This window comes from Tachysurus fulvidraco, chromosome 1, assembly GCF_022655615.1.
Source record: "Tachysurus fulvidraco isolate hzauxx_2018 chromosome 1, HZAU_PFXX_2.0, whole genome shotgun sequence".
NCBI classification, from domain to species: Eukaryota; Metazoa; Chordata; class Actinopteri; order Siluriformes; family Bagridae; genus Tachysurus; species Tachysurus fulvidraco.
In genome coordinates this window covers 14626596-14651483 of record NC_062518.1, presented here as the reverse complement: position 1 = coordinate 14651483, position 24888 = coordinate 14626596, and the positions used below count along the sequence as shown (strand labels likewise).

General features: G+C 37.9%; 2 protein-coding genes across 4 annotated transcripts in view; one reads left to right on the top strand and one right to left on the bottom strand.

Moving 5' to 3' along the window:
• The window catches only part of LOC113656951 (calpain-2 catalytic subunit-like), a 32003-nt gene extending 27223 nt beyond the window's left edge, over window positions 1-4780 (bottom strand). The window contains exons 1-9 of one of the 3 annotated variants that reach the window (XR_007140405.1): window positions 4391-4748; window positions 4090-4159; window positions 3512-3630; window positions 2890-3023; window positions 2582-2750; window positions 2367-2447; window positions 1381-1472; window positions 1135-1209; window positions 822-979 (exon numbers count right to left, since the gene is read on the bottom strand). Coding sequence is in view for 2 of the 3 variants with exons in the window: in XM_047812470.1 (XP_047668426.1) it covers window positions 822-979; window positions 1135-1209; window positions 1381-1472; window positions 2367-2447; window positions 2582-2750; window positions 2890-3023; window positions 3512-3630; window positions 4090-4159; window positions 4391-4564 (1072 nt within the window). In the remaining variant the exon portion in view is untranslated. Of the gene's footprint in view, window positions 1-821; window positions 980-1134; window positions 1210-1380; window positions 1473-2366; window positions 2448-2581; window positions 2751-2889; window positions 3024-3511; window positions 3631-4089; window positions 4160-4390 lie in introns of all 3 variants that reach the window. The other 2 variants (XM_047812470.1, XM_047812467.1) reach the window with 2 other exon arrangements.
• A 627-nt stretch (window positions 4781-5407) lies between these two features.
• LOC113657035 (calpain-2 catalytic subunit-like) lies at window positions 5408-19303 on the top strand. Its single transcript, XM_027168564.2, has 21 exons — window positions 5408-5734; window positions 6667-6736; window positions 7672-7790; window positions 8388-8521; window positions 11330-11498; window positions 12278-12361; window positions 13499-13584; window positions 13675-13749; window positions 14132-14292; window positions 15279-15448; window positions 15563-15574; window positions 15720-15931; window positions 16152-16188; window positions 16329-16394; window positions 16469-16526; window positions 16624-16688; window positions 16819-16887; window positions 17571-17649; window positions 17746-17862; window positions 18033-18091; window positions 18888-19303. The coding sequence occupies exons 1-21, from the start codon at window positions 5498-5500 to the stop codon at window positions 18909-18911; spliced, it is 2103 nt and encodes a 700-aa protein (XP_027024365.1). The 5' UTR covers window positions 5408-5497; the 3' UTR covers window positions 18912-19303.
• Window positions 19304-24888: the final 5585 nt, after the last annotated feature.

The following is a 24888-nucleotide window of genomic DNA, read 5'->3' as shown; positions in this document are numbered from 1 at the left end:
ATGCGTGACTGTCACGCTCAATGCGTGACACTTGATAGCCCTGGTGTATACAGGGTAATGTGTACAAAATCTAGTGCCACCACCTGGACAAATCTGGGTTTAATTTAGAAGCATGTTTATGATCATAACTTGTCACATCCCCTGGGCTGAAACAAATTCAATGCATCATATGACAAAGTTTTTTATTACATTTTAATTTTTCCATCATCTTGAATTTTGTCTTCTACAAATTTTGTCAAATTGCCAGCAATTTTGGCCAAAGTAATCTACAGAGTTAACTCCCAAATATTGTCCAAGATATGTTTAATACTTCAAATGGTTTGCGAGTAATGGGCCAACAAATCAAAGCGAAGCTGGGAAACAAGAACTGAGGTTGTACAGTATCTCAGCAACGACTTGCAGTGTCACAAAATTTGGTTGGTGAATGTCTGGTTCACTGAGTCTGGGTGCTTGGCGTTGAAAATGCTGCTTGTAGCTTTTATTATCATCATCATCATCATCATCATCATTATTATTATTATTATTATTATTATTATTATTATTATTATTATTATTATTATTATTATTATTATTATTATTATTATTATTTATGGCCCAAAGCTAGTAAAGTAATAGTTGGAAATTGTTTCAAAGGGAAGTGGAAGTTGACAAAAGCTCATTAGAACCAGATTTTTGTTGAGACAACAATGTAAATGGAATGCAGAATTGTTATAATATATTATTATTATGTTTATAATATTATGATTGTGATATTGACTTCAATTATGTTTATCTACCACAATCTCTATAGTGTTGGGTATTAGTCTCACTTTGTCAGTCACCTGCAAGTTTCAGGCACCCACCAGCCGTAGTGCCTATTTTCCAGGTACCCTCGAACTGGCAAGCGTTCCAACATCTCAGACCATCGCTTGGAGTGTCTGGAGTCAAGTTGCAAATATCTAGCTGAGAATAACGCTGAATGTAATCTGTATATGTCATCCTGGGGTGGGGGGATGGGAGGGAAGCGAGTTGTAAGGCAGTTGATACTGTAATTTTAAGGTGACTTTTGTCTTTGTGAAAGAGATTTGCAACATGAATGGACCAGCTGTTATAAACAAAAAAATCTGAAGTAAAGTAATGGTGCCTGATCCTTACCAAAACTCTCCATCATTAGCTGAGTAATTAAGCTTGGCCTTATCCTCTGGTGAGACTTCATCCCACTCTTTGGAGCTGAAGATGAAAACAAGATGGATTTTGTCCAGTAGAACATTATAAAATAATGATTACATATGAAGCTTTGGCAGTTTATGGAGTTAAAACACACAATGTTTGATTGTGTTTACTTACCCAGAAAATATTTTTATAACTATATCATTTTGCAATGATCAGTCAACAGCTTACCTATCACTCCAGGCACCGTTCCACTCCATGTAGCCCCAGGGATTTCTGAGACGGAGCAATTCTACGACTTTATCACTCTTCCTCACTTTCACCTACAGCAGCAAGAAGGAACTAGTAAGTATGCTTTGTACAGAAGTTCCTAAGTCAAGAGAGTGTAGTTTACAGTAGGTGTACATGAGTGATGTGGCCATGTGCTATAGATTATAGCCTGTAACTATAGCATGAATACTGTTGAATGAGAGTGGATTGTAAGTGTGCAATTTTAAGATATCTGGAAATTTATAAAATATTTGGTTTATGAGTGTATATTTAAGAGCTGTTGGACAACAAATGAAGCTCTTAATGAAACACTTGAACAAGCACTTATTTTCCCTGTTTGTTTTATGTGTATATTTAAAAAAAAATCCCCGAAAAGTTTTAGGTTGATTGTGTCCTAAGTCTCTAACCTAGCACACCAGTGTTAATGTATTCATTAATAGAGACATTAACAAAGGACTTTTGTACATCGCTCTGAAAAAGGGCATCTGCCAAATGGTGGAAATAGAAATGGAATTGTTTAGGGGCAGGGTTTCTTAGCGCATTTGCATCGCACCTTCAACGTTGTGGATTTTGTATGTTCTCCCTGTACTTTTCATTCATTCATTTTCTACCGCTTATCCAAACTTCTCAGGTCACGGGGAGCCTGTGCCTATCTCAGGCGCCATTAGGCATCGAGGCAGGATACACCCTGGACGGAATGCCAACCCATCGCAGGGCACACACACACTCTCATTCACTCACACACTCTCCCTGTACTTCACCAGTCCAAATACATGTGTTACAATCTGACTGGCATCTTTAAATTATCTGTGGTGTGTGTGTGTATACAGGCTGTCCCCCTCCTTGTGCCCTAAGACCCCTGGGATAGACTCCAGGTTCCCCATGAACCTGTGTAGGATAAATAATACAGAAAATGGATAGAAGTGTGTGTTTTCTCAGTGTCTGACCTTCTGTGCAGCCGTGATGGAGTAGACATGTTTTTTCACCAGATGCTCTGCAGTCTTATGTTCTTTTTCATCATTGCTGGCCTGTGTGAATAAACAAAATTCTTTAACAACAAATCCAAATGTTCAATCAAATAAAGTTTTTTTCAGTCTGAACTCCTGTAATAAAATTTTAATTAAAACAATTGGTAATTATAATAAGCTGCTATATTACATACAGAAATGTACGTGCTGAGCAGAGAACCTCGACACAGAGCTTTCTCCATGATGTTAAACAGGTTCAGCGGGGCTTTGTTCAGACTGTACCACTCTGCAATTCCTCCTGTGAAATCCTCATTGGCTTCACTGGCAAAACCTCCAATGAGATTCTCATAGCAACCGTTCACCCTTTAAATTAGATATATGAGAGCTTTCAAAGACTTCTCTGTGCATTACTAACTGAGAGCCTACATTGGATTAAAAAAAAAATCATCCAAGCCATAATTTATAATGTAATATTTACTGACATAGTAATACACACACTTACTTAGCATAAGCCTTCTCCAGGAGCGCACTCCAGTATTCAGTTTGGTCTTTTGACTTTACAAAAAGCAGCTTTCCTTTAATAGCAGGAAGCTTGTCATCAACAACGACGTCTACCCACTGGCCGTACTGCCAGAGCTGGGAAGGTAAATAAACACAAGGCATGTGAAATCAATCCGTAATGTCTGAGAACCAAAACACAGAGTGGGTTAAGTGGCCATAGGGAAGAGGTCAGGGTACAACCCCAGCAATCCTAGCAAATTTAAACTCACAACCTTCCAATCATAGTAACATCTTAACCACTATTCTACCACATCTCATACAGAAGTTCATAGAATCATGAGTAAAAACTCCTTGAACCGTTGAGTTGTTAAAAATTCTACCTTTCTAAGTGAACTACCACTGTCTTGCGTTAATATATACATTTTAATATATTATATATTTCAATACACTTTCTTCTTTTCCCCATCTGTATAGCAATTATTATTTTTGTCATGGTACTGAAATTTTATTCTTAGATATTTTGAAACTTTTTGTTTTTACTATTTATATTTTTAGGACTCTTTAGGATAGATGAACTGAATTCAACTGAAATATGAATTTGAAAGTTAAGCTGTATGATTTACCTGAAAGTGAAAGATGCCAGCATACTTATCCTCAAAGTTCTGTTCAGGATAAATCACACGAGCGAGAATGTCTTGGTCCAGAGTGAGATCAGCAATAGCCGCCATCAACCAACAGTCACCTAGAAGGGTCAAAGGTCACTGGCTATTTACTCTCTTTACCTCATTCTATTAGTGGGTTCATGAAGAAAACTTTAGAATCAAATTTATTATTTTCCAGTAACCGCTTTCCACATCATTTATTTATTTAACTCATTACATGAGAGCAGCACTAACGATACTTGTTTGCAAGTCAAACAATATGATTGTATGACATTTAAAATAAAATTGTTTTCTCCAGATCGCAAGAAAACAAGAAAGAAAAAATATAATGTTGCATGGCTTCTTATAACTTCTGTTCCCTGGTAAAAGACTTGATAAACTTGTTCAGTTAGTTTCAAAGTGATGGCTTACAAACACACAAAAAAGGGAAGCTAAACCACCTTCCTTGAAGGAAAACAGTGCCATGAAGTGTGTTTTATATTACACAATACAATAATATAGACCTAAATAATGTGCTTTTTTTTTATTCATTTTTTTACCCAGTTTTCCTTGACAGACATCGGCACGTGTGGCTTCTGCGATGATGAACTGAGGTTTTTGACATAAATCCTGCAATAAAAATGACAAACTTCACATTTATGTAGGATTATACACGTATTTATGTACTGTTATAAAGTTCACACCCCACCACATACCGCAGTTATCTGTATTCAATATATTTTTTCCTCATCCAAATTCACTTTGAGGTTTTTCAAAAAACCAAAGACTTTATAAAAAAAATAAAAAAATTTTAAAAAGCAGCACTAAAAGGAAATTGTGTATTAATTCAACAGCACTTACCCCAGGCCTTTTCCATTCCACCCCCTCGGTCTTTTCTGAATTGGGTCCTAATTTATTAAAGCCCAGAGACTCAGGCGCAGCTGGGAAGTGAGGATCGCAGAATAGTTTCTTTTCCCACAGACACTGACTCCGGAGGACCTCGTAGTCCTGATTCAGGTACTTCGATACAGACATGTTTCTGCCTTCTGTTGAGACGTGTGTGACAAAGTGTTGGTCAAAGCGTTGTTGTCATCAAAGTGAGGATTACTAAGTTTTTGTTCCTCTTCTTCTGGGGGTGTGGATTCCTGAGAAATTCAAATACAATTCTAGAAAACAGAATACTAATAATGAATGTTGCAATAAAACACAATTATGTTGCAATTAAAACACAGAATGTAAAATACTAGGAAAATGTCATTTGTTGCATTAGATTAAGTTATTATTAATTATTAAAACAATAATAATAATAATAATAATAATAATAATAATAATAATAATAATAATAATAATAATAATAATAATAATAACAATGATTACCATGAACAATGTTCCATAATTTTCTCTAGAAAACACCATTAAATATATACATAATAACTGTAGCCTTTTGTTATAGCCTATAATACATAATAGCCTGATGGTCATATTAACCAGTGTTTATCTTCTGTCAGTTTGGTATATTTGGTATATCTATGTAGGTCAGATGTTTCTTTACCTCCTCAAGCCACTGTAACAGGAAACAGGAATTCAATTCCAAAGGCAGGTGAAGGGGTTTCTCAGGCCACCACACATATATTCACAGATACGTGACTAATAGAGAAACCTAATGAATAAAGATGTTTCCTGATGGTGAATGGAATGTCTTTGTGTTTGTTCTTTCGTTTCATTTTGGTCTTGCATGCCAGCAGAACTTGATGTGTGCTCAGTGTTTTACTGATTCACATTGTCCACAAGATGGCAGACAACCTGCTGACAGGTACACACTTTTACCTGCCATGCCCTGCCCCTTTCCCCACCCTCTGCCCTCCGCCCTTCACAACCTGAGCATAAGCTCAGTCAAGCTGCACAGCGATGCAAACACTCTTTACTACGCTCTTTGAAGACTAGCACCCGAGACCAACCTGTATCAAGATGTCTAACATAGCCCATGTGCTGGCCAAAAGGAAGGACAAAGAGGAAGGACTGGGAGGCAATGACAATGCCATACCTTTCAATAACCAGGATTTTGAGAAGCTGCAACGTGAGTGCTTGGACAGTGGCAAACTCTTCTGTGACCCCACGTTCCCTGCTGAAGCCCGCTCTCTAGGATACAACCAGCTGGGACGATATTCCTCCAAGACCACAGGAGTGGAGTGGAAAAGGCCATCGGTAAGGACTATGACGGCGGCGAGTGATAGATAATCTGTACCTTTGGGGCATTTTTCGATATGTAAATTAGACAATGTTGGTTTTCTTTTCCTTATTGTGGAGATCAGACAGTACTTTAATGTATCACCAATATATTGTGTATAGCTTCAGAATAACTCCAAACTAAACTCATCACCAAACTTCTTACCCAGAGCAGTTACTTTTTCTTTAAAGTGCATTGTTAAGAGGTGACTGATATCAATATAATATACAAATACTATATACCACAAAACTACCACACTGTATAATGATCCTGTGTGCTTTGCTTAGAAATCAATTAATTATTAATAAAAGGCAATGACACACAACAGCTCATTTAGAGCCAAACCTTGGAGGCAGCTAAAACTAACATAGCAATATGCTGTTATAACTAAAATAATTAACAAATGAATGACATAATGGCTGCTGTTACAGCACTAACTTATTATTCCTCTATAACAGCATGTCCTCAAAGATTGCAGCTCCTTGTTGATTAAAAATTATAATTTTGACACATTTATAGTTACATTTAATGTTGTGGAAGGCTTATCCTGTTATGATGTGTTATAAACGTTATAAACAATCATTCTCTCATCATCCTTTCTTTTTCCTTATTTCTTGAAGTGAATAAGAAGAATAAAATGGAGTTTGTCACTTACAGTAACTGAGAAACCACAAACTCTTCTGTCCTTGTGACTGTACCTTAAAGTGCTGGACTTACGTTGTGCATTTCTGGACATTTCATATTATATTATGTGGTGTGTCCACCATTCAAGTCCCTGTGAATATGTTTTTGAACCTAAGTTATTAGAACAAACTCATTAACACAAACTATTTCCCAAGATGCAGTTAAAGAAAATAAAATCAACAACTTCTAACAAGATCATTCTTTCTTTTCATCTGATGTTTTTAAGGAGCTTTGTCCAAACCCTCAGTTCATTTGCGATGGCGCTACAAGGACTGACATCCGACAGGGAGCTCTAGGTGAGCTGCATTTACTGTACATTTACGGCATTTGGAAGTTGCCCTTATCCGGAGCGTCATGCAAATGTGCTTTGATGTCTCCATCAATGAAAACATCAACAATGGTTCACTAGGTTACAGACTTTTTTTTAAATACAGGAAGAGGTAGGTCTTCACCCGTGACTTAAAGATGCATTGTCTTTAGTATTTGGGTATCAAATAAGGTGATAGGTGATCGTACAGTATTACATTTCTGACACGCTGTGCTGATTATCAGCCTGGAAAAAAAACAAAGCAAAACAAACACACAGTTACGCCATGGTGCAACACACTTACATGCCATATGGCTGGTAATGTAGTCTAAGCTGAGTGTTGTAATATATCCATATTACATCAAAACAAAGGGCTTAGGATCTGGGTGTTACTACTGCTCAATCAGCACAAAACCCATTAAATATAATCTCAGAGTTCATAGTAATGTGACACCTAACCACCTTGAGCAACACTCAAAACAGTAAGTTTAGCCTTTGGCTCAGGATATATGGTTAAAATTCTGACTTGGAAATATGTTGGTCCACAGAACAGCTTCAGTGCACATTTAAGCAAGTCTCAGGAACAGTAACAATGGATACACACCTAGTAAAACTTAGAATTGATTCACACTTCAATCCTTTATCAAGGAATCATGTGGATCCACCCACATAACAGAGACATTGTTTTGTGTCCTGAGGCACAAAATACTTACTTTTGAACGGCTAAGCCCAATGTGTACCTTAAGACTTTTTTGAAGGTATTCTACATCCACATTATCATGTATGAGATACACACCCTGCTCCAGAATTAGTGAAAAATTATTGTTCAAATGTTTTGAGTGAATTTAGTCAATACTTTAATATATTTTAAAGATTGCACTGTACATCCCAAAGAGACAATGATTAAGCCTTTGACCCCTTCAGGTGACTGTTGGCTCCTTGCGGCCATTGCCTCTTTGACACTGGACACTGATGTCCTGGGTCGGGTTGTTCCTGCTAACCAAAGTTTCACTGAAAATTATGCTGGCATCTTTCATTTCCAGGTGGGAATAACATATTTTGTTGTTTAATGGGCTGATATGGTGTAATAAGGGCTTAAAAATTATTGTGGTTTAAAGCCAGCAATCTAGCTATAATTAACCAAGTTGCATAAGCTAATTAGTGATCTAGATAAAGACATATAATTATGTAACGTTTTTTTAACAGCAGCTATACAAAGGAAATCTCAAAGCAACTTTCAATTGAGGCATTATCCTTTCCTTGTATATTACTTCTCAAATATACAAAGGTTCAGAACTGGCAGTTTTGGGACTTGAACTCATAAATTTCCAATCATCAACAGCTGATCAACTGCTCCAGAGACCTATTTAACCTTCTGTGCTGTAAACCAGCAGAGGTCAATGAATGTGTTTGATGACAGAGAGATTGGTTTTTAATTTATAATTAGTCATGAAGGCTAATCAAAGTAATTATTATTTTTTAGACATAGTCCTAGCCACATTTAGTTATGGCCTAGTTCTAGATAAGCCTTATTTTTTTTACCTTTTACCAGAGTGTGGAAATTTTATACTACCCTAACGGATGTATTTACTCTTAATCTCTAAACTTAAACGTAATCTTTTAAACCTCTTCATCCACAGCTTTGGCATTATGGTGAGTGGGTGGATGTTGTCATTGATGACCGTCTGCCCACAAGAAACGGGGAGCTGCTGTTTGTTCACTCAGCCGAAGGGAACGAGTTCTGGAGCGCTCTGCTGGAGAAAGCCTACGCAAAGTGAGTGTGTGATTTTATGTGTAAATAATACTGATGCATTTTCGTGCAAGATAACAGGCGGTGTCTAACATTAACCTGAGTCATAGACTGCAAACATTGCTTGCCATATCCAGCCACAGCCCAAAATACACACACTGTCCACCCTGGTAGAACATCATTTAATTAAAATTTAACAATTTTCCTTCAGAACTAGTGGAGCACCATTTTGCTCCTTCCCTTGTGTGTACCAGCAGAAAAGTCACCTTAAGATTGTTACCCTGTGTAGATAAAAGGTCCTCACTAAGTCACACATACTGTAGCTATGGAAATAGTGTTGCATTTTCATTACATTTGCATTGCTTGAACACAGAGTACAGGGAGCTGGCAGCAAGCAGGAGACAACACAGTGGCAACACTCACCTTCCACTAGTGGCCTAGTGTGTACCATATACCAGGCTTCAGGAAGTGGTGTTTGAGTTAGCTAACTTGCTTTCTCAACTACATGAACTCTTCCAATCCTCTGCAGTTCATTGATGTCTCTGTTTTGCACCCTACATGGGCCCCTGCCTGCTATCACAAAATTTCTGAATCCTTGAGTCTGTTTTGTGAATCCATTAATGAATCTGCATTGAGTCCCTTAAGGTTAGTGAACAACTGTCAAATCTGGACAGAAAAAAATCTCCAACAACTTGGTAATTTCTCAACAAAACACATCCTGCCAGTGCTTTGCTCCTGCAAAGCTGTATTTTGGCTACACTGGCACCCAAATGTAAACTCAATAATAAAAGAACAGCTGTTGCCTATTGTTGGGTCTTGTGCCTATTGAACAGCTAAGGCACAAGACCCAACACAACACCAACTGTCTATACTGATAGCCAGTACAGTGCAGGCACTACAACAGAAACGGGCCAGAGAGTGTGTGTGGGCCATAACACCTGATTCAGTTCTATTCATGATCATTTCTTATAAGAAATTTAAAAATCCACCCATTACCATATATCTGAAGGGATCTGGGGTACAGGTAGCTCTGTATAACTTTCCTACTGGTTTAGCTTTAGGGTTTTCAAGAAGTATGTGCCAGTCAACCTTCGAGCTCCAGCAATGGCAATATCTGGGTGTACCATTTTATCAGGACCACTGGCTGGCAAACCCAACAGGAAGCCAAGCCAAACATGTTTCCTGATTTTGCATGTGATAGCGCTCAGATTAAATCACAAGTAAGAGTCATTTGACACCTTCACAGGCTGTTGGCCTTCAGGGTAAACCCATGTGCCATGTGCACCACAATATTTGCAACTTCAGTATTGAACGAGACATGTTACTCTAAATACAGTGTACTGAATATTTGCCATATGACAGCCAATATAACAAAGGTACAGTAGGTGTTAGCAGTGGTACACACACAACCTGAGGTGTTAATCAAAAAGGCGAGTTGAAGTTGAAGTCCATAAAAAACGGAAGAACAGCATGTGGTAAAAGGATGGTGGAAAAACAGAACTAAGGATTAGCATATTAAATTCTGATACACGTGTAACTAGTGCTGCAAATTATTTCAAAAAAGAGTTTGAACAGATGAGCACTCTTAAGAGTTGGCTACCAATCAAACACACTTCATCGTAGTAGTCCTTTGCCATGAGAACTACTAATTAGTTCAGCTAATGTGGAGCACTGGATCACAGAAGAGTGGAATGAACAGACAAATCCATGACCAATCCTTTGTTATGAGTTTCTTGAATATTCAATTCAATTCAATCTTATTAACAATGGACACTGTTTCGAAGTATCTTTACAGCACATAAGAAACATGATACAAATTTAATATTATACAAAGATTAATATAATACAAAAATTCAAGATTTATATTAGATATATTTAAAGGAAGAACTCCCTTAGATGGAAGAGGAAGAAACCAGGAGGAACCAGACTCAAAAGGGAACTCCTCGGTATTTGGGTGACACTGGAGGGATTATAAATATACTTGTCCTCAAAGACTTAATCTAGTTGGCATCTACTCTTAGTATGTCTGAATAGTTCATGAGGCAGAGTCCAACTGGATGCCTCAGGATCCTCACAGGGCTGGCCTCATCTCAATGAAGGTCCAAAATCTACATGCAAGCGGAGAGGAATTTGTGTAGCTGCTGTTCATAATAATATAGATTATACAGTAGAATGATTTTCATTCACAATAATGTACGGTATTGGCACTATTTTAAAGTGATATCCATCAAGATGTGTTGCAAACCCACTTCATGAATCTCATCGTCAATTTCTACAATGAAAAAAGGGGTCCCCAGAATATTGTGACTTGGAATAACACTGTGGTAGAAGGGTGTGGGTCTATTGGATGTTTCCCCTGTTTCCTATGGGTACTTGTAAAGAAAACAAACAAAAAGCAAGTTCTGTACAGTAGGAAACCAGCCTGCTCTTCTTCACTCAGGTGTAACCATCTAATGACTGCAAGGGCAAAACAAATACATTAATCTGTGTATTTTTATCCCCTATTCTTCTGTCTTTTACATTTTAATTAGTCTCTTCTGGATTTTGAAACCCATTTCAAAGACGCTCAAAACGATCACTCAACTGCAATGCACACTTTCTCATTTGTTTCTCTGATATTTGTTCTTGCAACTGATTGCATAATTTCCTTAAAAAGCAATACATTTGCTATGCCAAAGGAAGATTTCACTTGACATCATGCTAAATGAGTAATAGCTATTTTAAAATCTGTTTGAACAAACTACGTTTATTAAGCTTATTCAGGGCTTTAGAGTCATAATGACCAGTCTGTGGTTTTCTAAGTCCAAGTCCAAATTCTGGTTTGCTTTCCAGGATGAACAGCTCTTATGAAGCTCTTTCCGGTGGCTCCACCACTGAGGGCTTTGAAGATTTTACCGGTGGAATTGCAGAGAGCTATGAACTGCTAAAACCCCCACCGACTCTGTTCAACATCATCAAGAAGGCACTGGATCGTGGATCTCTGCTTGGCTGCTCTATAGACGTGAGTATTACAAGGCTATCAGTCTTATACCTGCATCATTATTTAGACAAACTACAAAATAACTGACTGCACAGGACCATTCAAATGCAATCGCCATCATAGATTAAGGGCTACAGACACATTTCACGACACATCTAAGGGGCTTTATATTGTCCAAAAATGTCTAGTCTCTTTGATTTGATACTATTAGGCTTTCAGTGACGTACCAATTTGACCACACATTTCCATGTTTCATCAAACTTATGGTTGCTTGAATTATTTAATTAATCATACAATTATTTACTAGTTGCACCAGGCAGGTTGTGTCATCGTTATTGCTTCAACAAACAAGACTGTAAGCTCTTCAGGCTGAGCTTATTCAAACAGTTTGTCGAAATGTATAATGCCTCATTCATCCTGCTGCAGGTGAGCAATCAGTATAATTTGTTTAGTAACATGAAACCCTTTGTGTAATATTCATTACACTCCAAAATGACCAAGTGAAAAATGTTATTAAGTGTAAACCCACAATGTCAGCCCTAATCTCAGGTAGCATATATCTACTCATATATTTTGAATTCCTATGATTCACCTTCATACATATCTATACGAGGTGTGCTTACATTGGAGCGCAAAATAACATTCATGAATAATAAATATTGGCTGAAAAAGACAAAAAAAGTTGACATAGGAACAGCATTTCATAACGGATATGGATTTTGCTAGTTATAATAGTGATATGAATAAAGTTTGAAAGAAATGATCATGTTGTTGAACGTCTATGTTCTGCACCTGAACAGATCTCCAACAAATATGAAACAGAAGCAGTAACCAGGCAGAAGCTGGTGAAGGGACACGCCTACTCTCTCACAGGAGCAGAAGTGGTGAGGCCTAGCTCTCTCTCTTTGGTATCCTAGTGTCATATATGTCAAGTCAATCAGCCATTGTTATACATTTGTAAATATTTAGAAACTGTCACAGCCGGTTAAAGACGTGCACCAGTCTCAGTGTGCAAATATTTAAAGATAAACTAGTCCTAACTCCAGAGACCATTCCAGGGAAATTTGAAATGTTCATTTTGTTCTAACAGTTTGTTAACTAAAAAAAAAAACTTCAAGTATGTTTTTGTTTAACATGTTTGCCTGAAAATGTGGACTCCATTATGATGTAATTACAACGACATTTGTATTAGAATATGATTTTTTTTTTAAATTATTGATTCTGTTCATCAAATCAACATGACAGTAAAATTAGATGTCAGCTTGATGTTTTGGACAGTAATTATAAATTGTCTGGTCTTGGTAAAATCGAAAAAATGTTGTTTTTTTTTTCATTCTGAGAAGACTTCGAGACAAATTTTTATGAATAGAATAATGAACCATAGGCACTGTTTCTTAAAAGCAAAGCAGAAAGTGACTGCCAATATTTAATTAATAAGAAAATTAAAAATAGTTAAACTATAACCTTGATGTATTATGAAAAGTTATTCTGTAAATGGGTATTTGGCATCATGTCATTAGGTGAAACTCAATAATATACAAAAATATATAAGGTTGGATCAAATGCTATTTTATAATTTCTGAATAGCGAATAAGCAAAACCATATTTTTTAATTAGGTTAAGTTTACTATTATTAATGTGAAAATTGTATATAGGTGATTCATGCAGCTGCATATTGTGCAAACCCAATTAATTGTTGATTTTAAATGAACGGGCCACCCAGAAAATCAACTTCAGCAAGTGTATAACATAACTCTGTATAGTGGAGAACTTCCCCAGTGTAAACATTGACACAGCTTTTGTAGAACCTTAGTCAGTGACTCTGAATACAGCCCTTTTGTGATGCTCCTACTGTAGGCTCCCAGGGCACAACGGTTAAGACTCTGGGTTACTTATCCACCAATCTGCCTCTGTTGTGCCCTTGAGCAAGACACTTAACTATATCTGCTCTGTATCATGGCTGAAACTGTACCTTGACTTATTAGAAACTTGTGATTATAATAACATGATTTTTCTCCCAGGTTCATGTGTATGGCAACCCAGTTCAGCTGGTGCGGCTGAGGAATCCATGGGGTCAAGTGGAATGGACCGGAGCTTGGAGTGATGAGTAATGAGGTTTCATTACTGTAGATGGATAAGCAATGCCATACATTGGCATGAAAACTGATGAAAAACCTCTTGATGTTTCCATCCTCAGCTCTAGTGAGTGGGATCGAGTGCTACCAGACGAGAAGGCCAAACTCGATCACTCAGCAGAGGATGGAGAGTTCTGGTATTCATTCATTCAGTCATTCATACATTCTTTTTTCTTCCTTTTCTTCCTTTTGCTTTTCCTTCCTATCTTCCTTCCTCCTTCCTTTATTACTTATTTTATTCTTTCTTTTCTTTCTTTGATCCTTCTTTTTTCCATTCCTTCCATCCTTACTTTCTGTTTGCCTGTCATTTCCTTCTAGGATTGTCTCTCACTTTTCTTGAAAAAGAGTTCTAAAAGAGTTTTTACAAACCGTAAGGTGTCAAAAGTGTCAGGGTTCAGTCTTCTGTCTATTGACCAATTGTTTTACTTCAAATTGAGTTTTTTCTTAAACTTTTTTCTTAAAGTTTCTTAAAAGCAAATTCACCATTTTTAATAAAGACAAACTCATCTCTTCTTTCAGGATGGCTTATTCAGATTTTGTGCAGCATTACTCCAAGTTGGAGATATGTAACCTGACCCCTGATACGCTAACGACTGAAGGAGTCGCCCGCTGGAGCTATCATCAGTTTGAGGGCAGTTGGAAGGTTGGCTCTTCTGCTGGTGGCTGCAGAAACAACCCAGGTTCATGGTCTTATACTTATATAGCTTAGTCCATGGACAGGCTGTGTGTATAGATTAACATATATATAAAACCAAACAGCTATAAGAACAAAATAATGGCAACAAAAAATAGGCTCCTGTGAGACTTACAGTAGTAAGGTTTCGTGTGCAAAGAGGATTATTTTGCAGAATCCGTCAAAGAACAATCCAAAACCCAGACATGTTGAAGCATTCAGGATCAGAAACAGTAAACAAAAGCCAAAAAATAATCTAAAATAAACCCAACAAGGCAGCCAGACATAACAAAGGCTCCAAACTTGAGCAAAAACTTAGTACTGTAGGGCAAGACTATGCAATGAGTAAGATTATATGAGCTGCTATAAGCTGTTAAACCAGGAAGTGGTTGTAATACCATTCAAGAGATATAAACCTGTAGGAAGTGTCCTGAGCTCACAATACAGTCTCCCTGAGATCAACTAGTACCTTACACATAAAGTGTCAAAATGTCATAGAGCTCTGAAATAATTTTTGTAATTTTTTTTAACTAGGAATTTTAGGTTTGTATCACTTTTCATTCTTCCAAAGCTAACCACCAGCAATTTCCTGGAAAATGGATAAACACAGCTACAAGTAACAAAATTTAGTTAAATAAGGTGGTTTAGGGTCAGAAAGTACCAAATAATGAAAGATGTTAAGGCATTATGTGAAACAGTTGAAGGATTCACGGTACCTTGTTTCTGCATATCTAGAGAAAAAAATTAAACCTGAATATACCACAACTAAATATGGAGTTGAGTAATCCTGACAGACTTCAGGGGTGGGTCAACTCCATATGATATTTCTTATGCAAGGCTTTGGGATGGCTGTTGGTGGTTTGATGCATCCTGACATAAAGAGGAGTTACTCTTATCACCCTGAAGTTATTATTATAGATATTTATATACTACCATGTTGTTTTGCAAGCTCAGACACACTATTCTAATCATTTGAATTTATATTCTGTCTAGCAACCTTTTGCTCAAACCCCCAGTACGTGATAAAGCTGGACGAGATGGATGATGACCCCCATGACGGAATAGATGGCTGCTCCTTTTTGGTCGGATTGATGCAGAAAGACATGCGCCAAGAGATGCAGTTTGGACGAGACCTCAACACCATTGGCTTTGCGATCTACAAGGTAAGGACCGTTGTGGTATTTCTGGACTAAAAATGCACAAAAATAAGGTTTTGCAGAATTACCAGTAATAAACGAGTACTAACATATATTCTCTTGTGTGGGTTTGTGTTTCAGGTTCCTGATGAGGTAGGTTTATCAGCTATTAATTATCAAATGAATACAGTTTTGCTATACAAATAACAAAAAATCCAAAATGATTTCTCATTATATAAAGCGATAACCAAGTAGGTAATCTTGGGTTGTTGCTGTTTTGTATGCATTTATCCTGCAGTTTAAAGGTCAAAATAACATTCACCTTGGCCCAGACATCTTGCTGCGTCAGAGAGCTGTGGCCATGAGCAGCACCTTTATAAATATGCGTGAGGTGTGCGGCCGATTTAAACTGCCGCCCGGTGAATACGTCATTATTCCATCTACGTTCGAGCCGCACCGCAAGGGTAACTTCATACTCCGCGTTTTTGCTGAGAAACACGCCACTGCCAGGTACGACTGCTGTACACAAGTGAAAACACCTCAGGGGATAATATTGGTCTTATATCACAGCTGCAAAAATGCACACAAGGACTTGCTTTGAGCCCAGGCTAGAAAATACAGACTGAAGCAGTGTTTTAAATAAGTCCAATTTTTATAATGAAAACAAAATAATAAGAATAAGCTTCATTTCCTGTTACACTTTCTGACTAATACCATCCTGTTCTTCTAGCCCAATGGAGACTAACATCAATGCCAAGATTATTAAGGTAAAATATCTATAATAATAATAATAATAATAATAATAATAATAATAATAATAATAATAATAATAATAATAATAATAATAATAAATCTCTGAATCTTGTTTGTTTTTATAAATCTGCCCTAACCATGTTCTGTCTGATAGGAGAAGATCTCTAAGACAGATGTGGACCCACACTTCCAACTCCTCTTTAAGCAATTTGCTGGAAACGTAAGGTCAAATCATTACGTAGCTTCATTAATCTACTCCCTGAAACTGTTCTAATCATGTCATTTCATCTGCAGGATTCTGAAATTTCAGCCATAGAGCTGCAGAAGATTCTGGACAAAGTCGTGTCTCAGCGTAAGAGCTTGTTCATCCTCACGTGTGTTCTCTCTTTTTCCTTGTTTTTCCACATTGAAGCCTGTGCTCGTATTTTCTGTTGGTTTGTTTGATGTAGGAACTGACCTGAAGATGGACGGCTTCAGCATGGAGACCTGTCGCTATATTATCAGCCTGCTGGATGTATCCTTTTTTTTGTAGATGCTGTCCCTTCAGAATAGCCAAGCAACTGTTCAGATGTATCAGGCCCAGGGGCACAGCAGGACAAATGACACTGTTAATTTGATCAAGTTTTGGCCTTAACAGGACTCAGAAAGACGGAAGTGGGAAACTCGGGCTGTTGGAGTTTCACACACTCTGGTTGAAGCTGCAGAAATATATGGTATATGACACTTATTAAATTATAAATAAAGCTGCAAATTATGCTATGTCTAAAGGACAGCCTCAGTCAGTAAAATGAAACATTTTGGCATCTTTAGTTTTAGTTTTGTTCCACTCAAGATTAGGTCTTTGATGGTTAGATGGGTGTTGAATGAAGCTCCGCTCCTAGATTCTAATCGCATACAAATACTGGTCTAAATTAATGTGCTTTTCATGCTGGTCTAAATTAATGTGCATTAATGTGCTTTTTTAATTCATCACTGGATATTTGGAATTTGTGTAAATCTATAATGTATTTATATAATATATATAACTACAAGTTAATCTGAGTATACACTGAAGTTGTTCTTCTCCACTTGACTATATACAGATGTAGGAAGGACATTACTTTTAATCAAATTTGTCATTTTTTTCATGTTTTATATTTCTGTAAAGCTGCTGGTACAGAAGTTAAGAGGGCAGAGCACAGCTAGCTGAGGTCATAATAACTCAGATCATTTTCATTCGCTCTGGATAAGAATGTCTGCCAAATGCGCTAAATATAACTATAATGTTCTACATACCTTGTAGATTATAAAGAATAAAAAAATACTATTATAAAAGAAAAAGAAAAAGCATTTTCCTCATGACAAGCTACTGTAACTTACAATTTGAGGTCGAAAAGATTTCTTTCTACTTCAACAGGAGATCTTCAAGAACCATGACACAGACAACTCGGGCACTATGAGTTCCCATGAGATAAGAGAAGCTCTCAGAAATGCAGGTCATGATTGTTAATCTGGGATCGTAAAATTACATTTATGTGTATCGCACACTAACACTGAGCAACTTACTCTACTTGATGTTGTTGTTCTCCCAGGCTTCCAGCTGAACACGCACATCCTGGATGTGATCGTCATGCGCTACGCCGATCAGCAATGCGCCATTGACTTCGATGCCTTTGTGGGCTGTATAATCCGTCTGGAGCTGCTTTTCTGTAAGTGGCTCAAACCTACATTAGGATTAACAATTTGGAGTAAACTTTGGTTATCGACTCAGATTATAACAACAACAACATTTTCAAACTGCTTTAAGATTAAGGAAAGAAATACAATCATGGGAGACATTCCTCATGGTAACCTTTCCGTTTCGTCCTGTTGTGTTCAGATATGTTCAAAAAGTTTGATAAAAACAATACTGGGAAGATTGAGCTGGATATTCTTCAGGTAAGCATGTTTATTTGCTTTACACTACAAAGACAACATTTTGTCTTTTATTTTTCCCCCCAAATATAATTAATCTAATAGAACCACTGTGACCCTGACCAGGCAGTTACTAAGGATGCTGCTAAACCTTTTTTTTTTCCGCACACACAACACCCCCCCCCCCCTTGTGTTCTGTGCAATCTCCAGTCTGACACACACCTCTAGCCTTAAGCAGTCTGTCTTTAAATAAATCTAAAATAATAATTTGGATGTTCCAAATAAAGTGTGTGTATTAATGTACATACCTCCACAGTAGACCAAATATATTTGTACCATATACAATATACAGTATATCTAGTATATCTATAGTCTAATACATGATCATTTCTATAGCAAGGTTTTACAGGGACAGGAACAGGGACAGGTATACAGGGACAGGTATCTAATCTGTATCTAATCCAGTCTTTAATCTGATTATATGTAGAGGAAAGAAAATAAAAGCTGTATTATTGTTGATCAATGAGGAGATGTTTAAGTAGCATTTTTTGAAAGGGGACTCCAGTGTCAGCTCTTTATAACAGTTAGAGATAAAACTGACCTTAGGAATAATTTGTTTGTTAGGAATTAATTCATTGTAGGCATTGGCAAATGTAGGTGGTATAGGAAGAATTAAACATATGGGAATGTGCTGTTAGAGGAAAATAATCTAGTTTGTGGTGTCCTGGTTTTATTTGTTACACAGTGTTGAACATTTTAAATTTCAATATAATGTGTGTGTGTGTGTGTGTGTGTGTGTGTGTGTGTGTGTGTGTTTCAGTGGCTTTGCCTGGCCCTAAACTGAATTCCCTCACCCATGTCCTGTGGTGTCCTGAGGAGGCGACAGCACCAATTTATTCCACACTCATTGTCTTCTTAAGCAAATCAGTGAAAAATGTAGTTTTTCGTTATCGAGCCAGTTGTAATAACATGAACTGGTATTTTAGAAAAAATATGAAAGGCAACAATAAATGCTAATCAGACCCTGTATCCAAGTCCAATTCTGAACTATTGCTGCTCATACGAATAATTGCTAATCATTAATGACTAAATCTGGAAGCTCCTCTCAAGCCTCCAAGTCACACCCTGCTTTATTAATGGGTTCATTATATTCTATGATTTGAAATTGGTGCTATGATAAGTAGGTGTTTAACTGCTATATAATGTGTTATTAAAGATTAGGTGTTTCCAACAACATTTATGGAGAATTTAAGATAACGTTGAATGGTACGTCTGAAAATCCTTTGTGAATAGAATTCACTCTGTGAGACCCATACATCCATTTTCTTTATTAGGACTTGGGTCACAAGGTGGGGGACACCGTGGATCCAAAAAGGCACAAACACCCTATGCACCCTGAGAAAACCCAACAATTGTGAATTGTGATTTATTTATTTTTTTGTCTATTTACATGCCAACACACTGTGAAGTATTGTCGTTACACAAAATAGTCCCGGCTGACATTGATGTGTGTGATTGCAATGAACTCCTTACTAAGTACAATTAAGGTCGGTTATACCAGTATCTACAGTTATGTTGCATCCACTCCTTGGTCCCACCCCCGAGGGCTCATCTAGCTCATGATCTATTGAGCCAGCAGATAAATCATAATATCTCTTAAAGTGGCAACAGGAACAGCGGAAAAGTGTGTGTAAAAACAGCACCGGTATCACCAGGATCAGGGTTTGGCTGCTGATAGGCAGAGTGCAGTGTAAACAAAACACCTTTTTCAAGCTTATTAAAAAACACACACCCTTGTACACACACACACACACACACACACACACACACCCCCTTGTACACACACACACACACACACACACACACACACACAAATAAACACAGCCCTTCTTTTAAGTCATGTTAAAGGAAAGCTCTCCATAATTCCATGTGGTTGCAGGTCTTGTTACAGACAGCAAACGCTTGGCCCTTTAGGAAGCCAAATTTTTTTCTGAACAAACCATGAAGCCAACCATCATTTTCTCAGATCCATGACTGTATTGATTCAAGATCAGTTTAAATAAACAAACGAACGACAGATATGCTTTAGGCATTAGAGTAAAGTCCAAAAAATTAATTACAAATCTCAAGTGATAATATTTTGGTAATAAGCTACAACTCTAAGTTTAATAAATCAATTTTTAGACTTTGAGTTGAACTGTAGAGAATAAATTTGTATATGTGATTGGGTCAAGAAGGTACCCTTATGAGTATGCATAGATCTAGACATGTTTATTCATTTTTAAACTAGAAAATTTCAATTTCAATTTGCAAAAACATTTAAAGATTTTGAAATTCGGTTAATTGTAATCCTCCTCTCTAATTCGCAGATGACTTTTCAGTTGTTCTCCAGTCGTGATTTTATATCTTTTATATGTTTTATATGTGGTAATTTTACTGGCGTCACCTGCTGTATGATTGCAAACTTCCTTTGTCTTGCCAGTAACGCCACCTTCTGGCCTGTGTATGCAATAAGATTACAAACAAACAAGCAATACAAAACAAAACAGACAGTATGCACAATGAAGCGATATGAGATACAGTATAACAAAAATAAGGGAAGTGATGATAGACAAAAGCAACATATCCTACAAAGAGTAATTACAATAGTTATTGAAAAGTGATTGCTACCTCTTTGGTCCTTGTGACTCATCAGAGAAAAAAAAAGACTGGTTCCTATGTTTTGTCAGATTTTGCAGATTTCCCAGAGATGGAGTCTAGTTATCCATTCAGAAAAGAGAGGCATAACATTTTTCCTTTTTACAAAAACAGAATAACTTTCTTAGCGTCAATCATGCCATATTGAACAGGGAACCGTACCTTCAGGCTAAGAGAATCAAGCAGATCTAAGATTCTACAGATTCTGCTATGATGTCTGATAGTAATTACTAAAGGCTCTATGGCAATGACAAACAGCAGGGTGAAAGAAAACAACCCTGTTGTGTGCCCCTGTGTAACGTAAATTGTGGTGATCCATCAAGATTAGTTAAAACCATATGGATGATAATACAACATACTGACCCAAAAAGAAATCTTTTGCTTGGAATAGATTATATTTAGACAAAGTCAGGACAAAGTCGACTTGGTCAGGGTGAATAATAGATGAAATACACTTGCAGGGCTCTCAAGTTTTGAAGACAGGCAAGAGTGACATGTTTTAAATATGTCTTTCATAAGAAGTACAGTTGGTGGACTAGAGAGAAGGAGGGAATCCTCCTCCTATGGGATGCAATTTTACCAGCATATTTCTTTAAAAAATTGATTCCAAAGTTGTCAGGGCCAGCCTTCCCACTGTACCACCCTTAACAGGAAAGATGCCTGAGGAATGGAGAAGTGCTCTAGTGCCGATCAAGAACAAGGGTGATTTGCAAAGTTGTAGCAACTACAGAGGCATAACATTGATGAGCCACACAATGAAGCTATGGGAAAGAGTAGTGGAAGCTAGGCTAAGGAAGGAAGTGGATATTTATGAGCAGCAGTATGGCTTTATGACCAGAAAGAGCACTACAGATGCAATTTTTGCTCTGAGAAAGTGTATAACAGAGAACCTAGAGAGGAGCTAAGGTACTGTATGAGATTGTCAGGAGTGGCAGAGAAGTAGAAGAAGTGGAGTATGACTACAGTGAGATGTGCTGTAGGTCAAACATAGGAAGTGGAGCCACATCATAGATCGGCTTTGAGTCCCTTCTTGTTTGGTGATGGACAGGTTGACAGATGAAGTCAGACAGGAATTACCGTGGACAATTATTTTTGCGGATGACATTGTGAACTGTAGTGAGAGTAGGTAGCAGGTGGAGGAACACCTGGAAAGGTGGAGGTCTGCATTTGAAAGAAGATGAAAGTCAGCCATATATACAGAGAGGGAAGTAGAACACTGAGGAAGGGAAGTAGAACAGTGAGGTTACAGGTGGTTGAGGTCAAGAAGATGCAGGAGTTTAACTATTTGGGGACAACCATTCAGTGTGACGGGGAGTGTGGAAAAGAGGTGAAGTGGCAAGTGCAGGCAAGTTGGAGTGGGTGGAGAAAAGTGTCAGAATTGTTGTGTGACAGAAGAGTGTCAGCAAGAATCAAAGGAAAGATGTACAAGACAGTAGTGAGAGCAGCTCTGCTCAACGGGTTATAGACTGTATCAGTGAGGAAATGACATGAGGCAGAGATGGAGGTAGTAGAGATGAGGATATTGAGGTTCTCTTCAGGAAGGACAAGGATGGACAGGATTAGGAACGAGCACATCAGAGAAACAGCTCAGGTTGGTGATGTAGCCTCTAGACATCAACAATATTCAATGACTTGGAAAGATGCCTAATGACTGAGTTAAGAAAAGAATTTGTGTGAACAGGAAATTGTCCAAAACCAGTATGCAATTAAAGTCACCACCAACTATAAAGTGAGAAGGTAAAAGATGAATTACCTTACGGGAAAAAGGCAGGATCGTTGTAATTAGGGTGTTACGCCCCCGCGTCTAGGGGAAAACGAAACCTGCCTGAGGGCGTAACAAGGAAACAAAGTAGTGGAATCCCAGTTGCAAATCACTCCGGTCTACACACTTCTACTACCACACCTCTTCTGAACCACCAATCGAGAGAAGGGAAACCATCATTGGACAACCTATTAGAACATGGCAGGGAAAAAAAAAGGGAAAACAAACAAACACATACCAAATACAAGAACGTAGGTCGTAACATAGGGGCATAGAGATTTAAAATAGTAAAACGTATGGAAGCGATAGAGCTGGAGACAAAAACATTACCGAGCATTAGGGTCTGTTAATGTGTATATAAATTTTAAACAGAACCGATTTACAAAACAATAAAGCAACGAAAGGTGAACAAAGATAAAAGACAGTGAACACAAACTACATCACCACACCCGTCCCAACCGCTTCCCCAAACTAAGCGGTTTAAAAAAACCAAATGTAATTTGAAGCCGAAAAGTAAACTAAAGAGCAGTGGTATTACAAAAACATTAAAACAAAGCAAGAAGTAAAAAAAAAAAAAAAAAAAAAGCCTATTGCTAAACTGCTCCTCAAATGCCTTTGAACTTTTACATTACAACAAAAAAAAACAACAACTTGGTCATGGAATAAATGAACACAATGAATGCTCTATGTAACACACAGTGCTCATAGATAGCTGTAGACGAAAGATTAAAAAACATAGAAATCACAATGATCAGCATCAACCATGAGAAAAGACACACACACGTCCTGCAGGTGGCAAAGGGCCAAGCACCTGAAAGTCTGAGAATCTTGCCCAACCCTTTAACTGCTAAAAAGCCATAGCTGTGTAGACTAAGCAGAGTCATTCTCAACTATGATAGTCAACAAAGGTTCGAGCCTTCTAAAGAGAGTCAAAAACATGTGTTCAAGTGTTACCTGTACGATGGGCTCGGTCAATCTTCGGGGGTGTTGAAAAGTTTGCTGGCACCAAGGATTTATACAAGGAAGTCAACTGAGTCGGGTGGCCCTCCTCCACTTTTTCAGGCAGACCGTTAATCTTAACAATTTGTCGCCACAAGCACTCTTCAAGGACATCTAACTTAGACATCAGAGACAGTCACTACAATGAGCCTCAAGTTCAGAAATGAGGCCCTCATAATCTGCACAAGCCTTCTCGATTTCTGTAACTGGCGAGGTGACTTCCAACAGCGTGGCCAACACCTGAGACAGTGTAGATTTCAAAGAATCAAATTTTTCATTCATGGAGCCATTCATCAATTTGATAACCTCCATAATGTCCGCAAGGTTAACAGGTTCTGTGAAACTAGCAGCGAGCTGAGCATCATCATCATTCTAAAGTCTATAAATGCTGTAAGACTGTACTATATTTATTTATTCTTTTTGCTTTGTCTCTCTTCCATATGTTCCACCATGATTAGAAAATGAAGTGATGTCAAGAAAGGCTGAACCAGGGTTTCTCAACTCTGGTCCTTGAAGTCCATGGTCCTGCAAGGTTTAGCTTCAAGATTACTAGAAATATACAAGCAGGTTAGGATTAGGATTAGGATTAGACCTAAATTCTGAAGGAAGTGAACCTCGAGGGAGTTGAGAAAGCCTGGGCTACACTGTGGGGAAAAGACCAGCATGCAGTTGACTCAGGGCCATCCATACTCCTGCTGCCTCATACTACACGTACTCCTCTCAGCCCCCATGCTGAGAGAGGAAATCCACCACAGCCATCTATGTTCCTGACCTGTGGCTAACTTCAAAATTAAAGTGCCTGATACATTTTGGCAGCCACTTGAGTATGGGTATGGGTATCAAATGTAGACGTTGTGATGACTTTTATAATGTTCCCATAAAACTGGACAAAACCAAAATGTACAAGACATAAGTCATGTGCCCTTGGCAGTCAGGATCTCCACTCTGGACATGAAATAAAAGAGCGGCTCCACAACACTGCAAATTCTGAGGATTCAGAGAGGCACTGCTTCCAGGTGTGACAGAAGTCCACTAACACAAAGCAATGCCCTTGTGCAGATTGCATTAATGGCCCAACAAGATCCATACCAACTCTTTTGAAAGGGACCTCAATTAATGGAAGGGGGTCCAATTGTGCTTTTGAGATGGACTGTACACAGCACCTCTGAAAACGTCTGCAAATGACCAGCCACTAGAAATGGGCCATAAATCTGTTCAGAGTCTTATGCTGCCCTACAGTACGTGCTCAACCACTGGATTATGGTGAGCTGCCAGGAATAACATTTTCCCAACAGCTCTTTGAGACCAACAATTGGGTTGTTTCCTCTTTTGACTGCATGTCCAAGTCCACTTGGTATAACTT

Bases quoted from the DNA above. Each gene is read 5' to 3' on its own strand.
- LOC113657035 (XM_027168564.2), top strand. From the start codon at position 5,498: ATGTCTAACATAGCCCATGTGCTGGCCAAAAGGAAGGACAAAGAGGAA. The intron at 15,932-16,151 runs GTACGACTGCTG...CTGTTCTTCTAG, and splicing joins GAGAAACACGCCACTGCCAG to CCCAATGGAGACTAACATCA. The intron at 16,689-16,818 runs GTATCCTTTTTT...AACAGGACTCAG, and splicing joins ATATTATCAGCCTGCTGGAT to AAAGACGGAAGTGGGAAACT.